General features: G+C 40.0%; 1 protein-coding gene across 1 annotated transcript in view; it reads left to right on the top strand.

Annotated features, from left to right (window-relative positions):
* The window catches only part of GPD2 (glycerol-3-phosphate dehydrogenase 2), a 101,245-nt gene that overhangs the window by 14,328 nt on the left and 80,917 nt on the right, over window positions 1-6,000 (top strand). The window contains exon 2 of the mRNA XM_081814420.1: window positions 2,204-2,375. Within this exon, the coding sequence (XP_081670546.1) occupies window positions 2,204-2,375 (172 nt within the window). The remainder of the gene's footprint in view (window positions 1-2,203; window positions 2,376-6,000) is intronic.

Here is a 6,000-nt window from a genome sequence, read left to right as displayed (position 1 = left end):
CCTTTTAGTGTTACCAAGTTCTAATGACTTATATCATGATATAGTCCTTAAATTTATATCTTCAGTATTTCTATAAAACTTACCAAGCAGAAAATGTCAGCATTTTTTTTTTTTTTTTAATGTGTGAAAATGCTCTGGCAGTTTAGTCACTTGTCAGTCTTATGTCCAAGTACTACCCATCTGTCATGGCTCAGTTGAATCCTCAGATGAAAGACCCTCCCTCCCTGACCAGAACAGTCATAGCCTGGTGTTTCTTTGCTTTACTTTGGCATTTGTTCTTTCAACATACTTTTATACACGTATATACTGCATATATATATATATATATGTGTGTGTGTGTGTATATATATGTATATATATAAAACTCTTCTTCTTTTTCTTCTTCTTCCTCCTTCTCCTCCTCTTCCTCCTCCTCCTTCTTTGATGATAGAAGGCCAAGCCCGTGACAGAAAAATGTCATGTTCCCGTAAAACCTAGTAGTTACATTTATTTAGTTATGGTAAATGTATGTAAATATGTATGTAAATGTGAACATGGGGAAATGGTTATTAGTAGATAAGTGGAGGAGTTGTATAAAGGAGAATAAGATTTTTGTGGCTTGCATCTGGATTATATAGCCTGAAAAATTATGGCACCTGATTATAATCTCGTTTTTATGAGACTTAGGAAAGTGTGTTTTAAAAGTTCCCTTTTACGTGCCATTAAATGATTAAATTATTTAATAAGTAATAGCAACAACTCAGTGGTGGTACTTCACAGTTGACCAACTACTCTCCTATCATTCATCCATCAGACTGAGGACTACTCAGAGATGTAGAGCTAGAGACATCACAGGGGTTTATCCCATTCTACAAAGGAAGAAACCAACGCCCAGGGAGATAATGTGTCAAAAGTCATATACTGGTAAACAAAAGAGTGCTGAGACCAAAGCCAGGACCCTCTGATCCGGGTTTCTTTCAGTGTCCTCTGTGGCTTCTAGATTTATTTTTATAGAAATCCAATTGGCCTGACAATAATTAAATTCAATTTTAAGGAACAACTTGGTTTCTTTTATTCAAATGAATAAAAAAATCACTTACCAGAACAATATTATGCTTGGAGTTAAAATCACTTTTTCTTGAACAGGCTTTGGCCTTGTGGTTCAGAGCTTCCTATGTGGCCCCAACAGCAGAATGGGAAAAACACTGCCGGCGTTACACTGATGCTGGGATTTAGAGGAAGGAAAATCGAAGTTACATGCCTGTGGATAACTAACTGTTAGAGCAACCCCAGCCAGCACTGTTCACTATAGTGATTAAACCTACTATTAGCATTTTACTTATCTATTTTTCTGGGTTTTTGATTCTAATTTCTGGCAACTTTTTTTTTTTTTTTAAGACCATCATTTTTTTATTAAGGACAATAGCTTACCTTCTAATGAAAGAAAAACTAGAAACAGGGAAGGTCATTATCCTTTGGGGGGGCTATTGCTGGCTTTATTTTATTGTTAAAGCTTTCAAAAATTGAAATAGTGTATATAATTTTATATTAAAACATTTAATGGGGAAGCCTTTGACTAAAATCCTTAAAAAAAATCATTTCCGTTGGCCATAGCCGATCATTTGAACAGGACAATAACTTCTGTTAAGCGGATTCTTCTTTGATTATACTGACCTAAACTCATAGACCTCCAAGCTCTAGAATCTGTTTTTGCCAGGGGAATTAAGGAGTGAAGAACATACCCTTTTAAGAAATTGCAGAAAGGCATAAAGTGCTTTTTTCCTCCTCCTTTCAACACTTTAAAATGTTATCTGAATGAATTACTGCTGTGGGGTAAAACATTTCCTTCTGTTCTCCTATAAATTGTCTTCGACTAGGTATTTGGGAATTGCTGTACAGTGTGGGAAATAGTTGAACGTGGCTGTTTATGAACCCAAAACAAGCAGTTGATACACTGAATCTGAAACCAGGTGTTCCCTGCCTAAATAGTTGTGGCTTATTAAAACAAAACAAAATACCCCCCCACCCCCCAACCTCCCGAATTGTAAGGACTTTTCTTTTCTACAGGGCAGTTAGTCCTGTGGCACCACGTGGACTTTGGACTACGGCCTAGCTTTGGTATTGCTCGTCTCCATTACACATCTTTTTATAACACCGGGAGGTGTCTTGCGTTGCTGTTCCCATGAACAATTAAAAGCAGACTTTGGATTCTTTCTTACACCAGGTGAACCTGGCCTATGTCGAAGCAGCCGAGTGCATCTCAGAACCTGTTAACAGGGAGCCTCCTTCCAGAGAAGCTCAGCTGCTGACTTTGCAGAACATGTCCGAATTCGATATCCTGGTCATTGGAGGAGGGGCAACAGGGTGCGGCTGTGCCCTGGATGCCGTCACCAGAGGTGAGTCCCCACCTGGGTGGAGGTTTTCCGGAGGGCGGTTTCGGCTCCGCCCACCCTGGCCCCCAGTCAAACAGGCGGCGTGCCCTCTAGGCTTGCAAAGTCACTTTCTGCTGCCTCGCCGGGTGGTGAAGCACCTTCATAGTTTCTCAATTTGGGGCACTCGCACAATTTTAAAATTAAACATAGCTGGTATTTTACGCGTAAAGGAATTTCTTTAAAAAGAAAACTTTAAGTTCCTATGAATTCATGAATTTGCTGTTCTTGCTTATTTCTAATCTCCTAAAGTCAATACCTTTTAATGAAATAAAAATATTTGTATATGGCCTGAAATCACTTCGGTGTCAGTAAAGGGTGGAAAAGATTTATTAAAATGAGTTAATCTATTAAAATAATTCTTTTTGTTCCTATATCTCTTAAAAGTGTTTCTCCCAGTGAAATATGGACTTCAGTTTGGGAGACTGGAGTTTATGCGAATTTATGATGGAAAAGACTGTTGCTAACCTGTAGTTCTGTCTCAGGCACCCAATTGGTCAGCATTAGGAAAGGCATGATGAGAAGCTCTTTAAAAACGGAAACACGACATGTAAAGAAAGAAATTTTAGTATGGAACACTGATGCTCTTCCACGTGATATATTTGATAAAATAATTTGATTTTTGCCTGTGGTTATTATTACTTTGGAGTTTGGGGTGAAGGAAATCTGGGTGCATATCCTGGCTCAGTGGCTTTATTAGATGTGTTTATAGTTGTGAACACACCCACATGCACTCACTTGGGCAAATTCCTTAATTTCTGTAAGGTTCCTCGTCTTTCCAATAAGAAAAAAATACTTTCTTTGAATGATTGTTGTGAGGATTAATCGTAAAGACTGCTTAAAACAGTGCTTGTCACACAAAATAGAAGCTCGATAAATTATAGATAATATTTATAGCTGCCATTTTTATTTTTTTTATTTTTGTTTTTAATTTTAAGTAGGCTCCACATCCAACGTGGAGCTTGAACTAATGCCCCTGAGATTAAGAGTCGCATACTCTACCACCGAGCCAGCCAGGCGCCCCTCTAACTGCCATTATTAACATGAAGGCAAAAGACTTTTATTTTTTTAATTATTATTTTTTAAGATTTTATTTCTTTATTTTAGAGAGAGAGCACTGATGTGCATGAGAGCCTGGTAGGGGGAGGTGGGTGGGGAGGAGAAGGGATGCAGCGTGTGGAGCCTACATGGGGCTCCATCCCATGACCCTGAGATCACGACCCTGAGATTAGGACCTAAGACCATGACCTAAACCGAAAACAAGAGTTGGATGTTTAACCAGCTGAGCCACCCAGGTGCCCCTAAGGCAAAGACTTTAAGAACCACTGGTCCTGGAGAAATAATCTTTGTGGTATCCGTAGATGTATCCAGTTGGGCTGGGCACTGCTGCGTGTAATTTTGACTCTGGATTATTTTAGTTACTGTATAAGGTTCAATATTTATTGCAGTGTCATACTCAATGGTAATAATTTATTCCATGGAATAATTCTTCTCAGATTAAGTTACTGCCGCATTCACCCTAGACTTACATTTAGTTGCCTTACATACCTGGTAGAACTTACTCGTAAGAAATGAATAAATTTGGCAAGATTTAGGCACAAGCGCCACGAACAGGAAAGTGCCCTAGATTTACTATGATAGCATAGGACCTGCACTGAAGTTTTGATCCATGGAGACTTCGCAGCTTAGGTCCTTCTTGTCACTTCTAAATAATGGTAAATTCAAATATAGGTCTTGGAATTTATTGTGTTGTCAGGCAGGCCCCAATTTTCTTAGAACTCCCTGTTTCCATCCATGGTTCATAATTTGTGCCGCATTATTCTCGGACATATTAAATAAACCAGCTGGAAAGAATGGTTGCAGTTATCTCAAGTATTAGAACTCACCTCTCTCCCCGGAGGCCTAAGGAGGAAAGTGGACAGGGAGGGCATGTTTGTAAGGAAGGAAGGAAGGGAGGTCTTGTTTGGGGCTACCCCTCCCAGGAGTTAGAATTGATCAGGTGGCAATTTTCTGTCTTAGTGGATCATTTCTCCAGTAGGATTCAGAAAAATACATTTTTTTGGTGTTTCCAGTTATGTTAATGTTATGTATTGAAATATAGAGCAATTTTTAAAAATTATAGTTCCACAAATATTCGCAGACTGCCTGTTGGATGCATGGCGGTATGCAGGATACTAATGAGAATACAAACTGGATTGACAGCCGACACCTTTAAGGTGCTCACAGTTCTGCTTGTCTGTATAGACTCAGTTACATCATGGAGAATATGTGCCTTTCAAAAGATGTATGGATGGGCGCCTGGGTGGCTCAGTTGGTTAAGCGACTGCCTTCGGCTCAGATCATGATCCTGGAGTCCAGGGATCGAGTCCCGCATCGGGTTCCCTGCTCAGCAGGGGGTCTGCTTCTCCCTCTGCCCTCTTCCCTCTCGTGCTCTCTGTCTTTCATTCTCTCTCTCTCAAATAAATAAATAAAATCTTTAAAAAAAAAAAAAAGGTGTATGGACATTCTGGATCTATAAAGTTGAGAGTCGTTATATCTGCAGAGGATGGTCAGGAGAAAGAAAGCTGCTATTTTGCATAGGTAGAATTTTAATAGGCAAACATTGCTTAGTGAAAGTGTTGCAATATGAGGGAACACATGGGAGGAAAAACATGGAGTCAGTGTGTGAGGGAGAGAGCACGGTTCCCTTTGGAGCATCAAGCTGTGTAGAGGGGGATATGAGAGAAGGTGGGGAGGTGGGGCTGGGCCTGGTATGCCAGAAGAAGGCCTTTGGACTTTTCTGAATGGGCCACTTTGAGACCCTGAAGAGCATTTTTGGTGATGAGGAATGGATAGGCCATAAGGAAGGAGCTGGGCTGCTCATAAGCTTTTAAGAGATCTAGAAACAGACAAAACAGCAAGGAGGTAACTTCCTAGAGGAACAATCTGAATATTTCTGGGGACTCAGAGGAAAAAACCTGTACAGGAGGAGAACCTTAATATGCAAGTAATAGAAGGCAACATGTGGAACAAGGATATCAAAGATGTGTCTTAGGTTTGGCAGGGAGGTAAGAGACATCCCTTGGAGACAGGAACAAAGGGTAAAGATTCTAAGATATAAAAAAGGGAGCTTGTGTGACCACAAAGAACTATTTTTATTCACAAAAAAAACAAAGAGAGATGTTCTACTTACAGCTAGGAGAAGGGGACTTCCATGTAGAAAAGATTTAGAACTACTGTACAGAGAATGTGATAGGGAATAAGGGGTCACTTTGCTGTGGTTAGAAAATGTAAATTTATTTTCTATGCAGGGTGTGTGTGTGTGTGTGTGTGTGAGTGTCTTGTATTGTTTAGAGCAGAGGCAGAGAAAATACACAGTAGGATAGAATGCGGAATGGAGAACTGACTGGATATCAGAGAAAAGATTCTATGAAGGCAGAGGGGATTGTTTAAATGGAGACCTACAACTGGTAGGGGGGGTTGAGGGGTGTTGGAGAGCCAGCTTCCTTCAAAGAGTTAGGGTAGGTTGAGGGACTGAGGGTAATGATAATGATGCGACCCCTGTTCAGTGCCTTTTCTTCCTTTCAAAAAGTCGTGCTTTCTAGATTTATAT

Source organism: Leptonychotes weddellii, chromosome 3, assembly GCF_054177405.1.
Source record: "Leptonychotes weddellii isolate Sample4059 chromosome 3, ASM5417740v2, whole genome shotgun sequence".
Lineage (NCBI taxonomy): Eukaryota > Metazoa > Chordata > Mammalia > Carnivora > Phocidae > Leptonychotes > Leptonychotes weddellii.
This window is presented reverse-complemented; position numbering and strand designations above follow the sequence as displayed.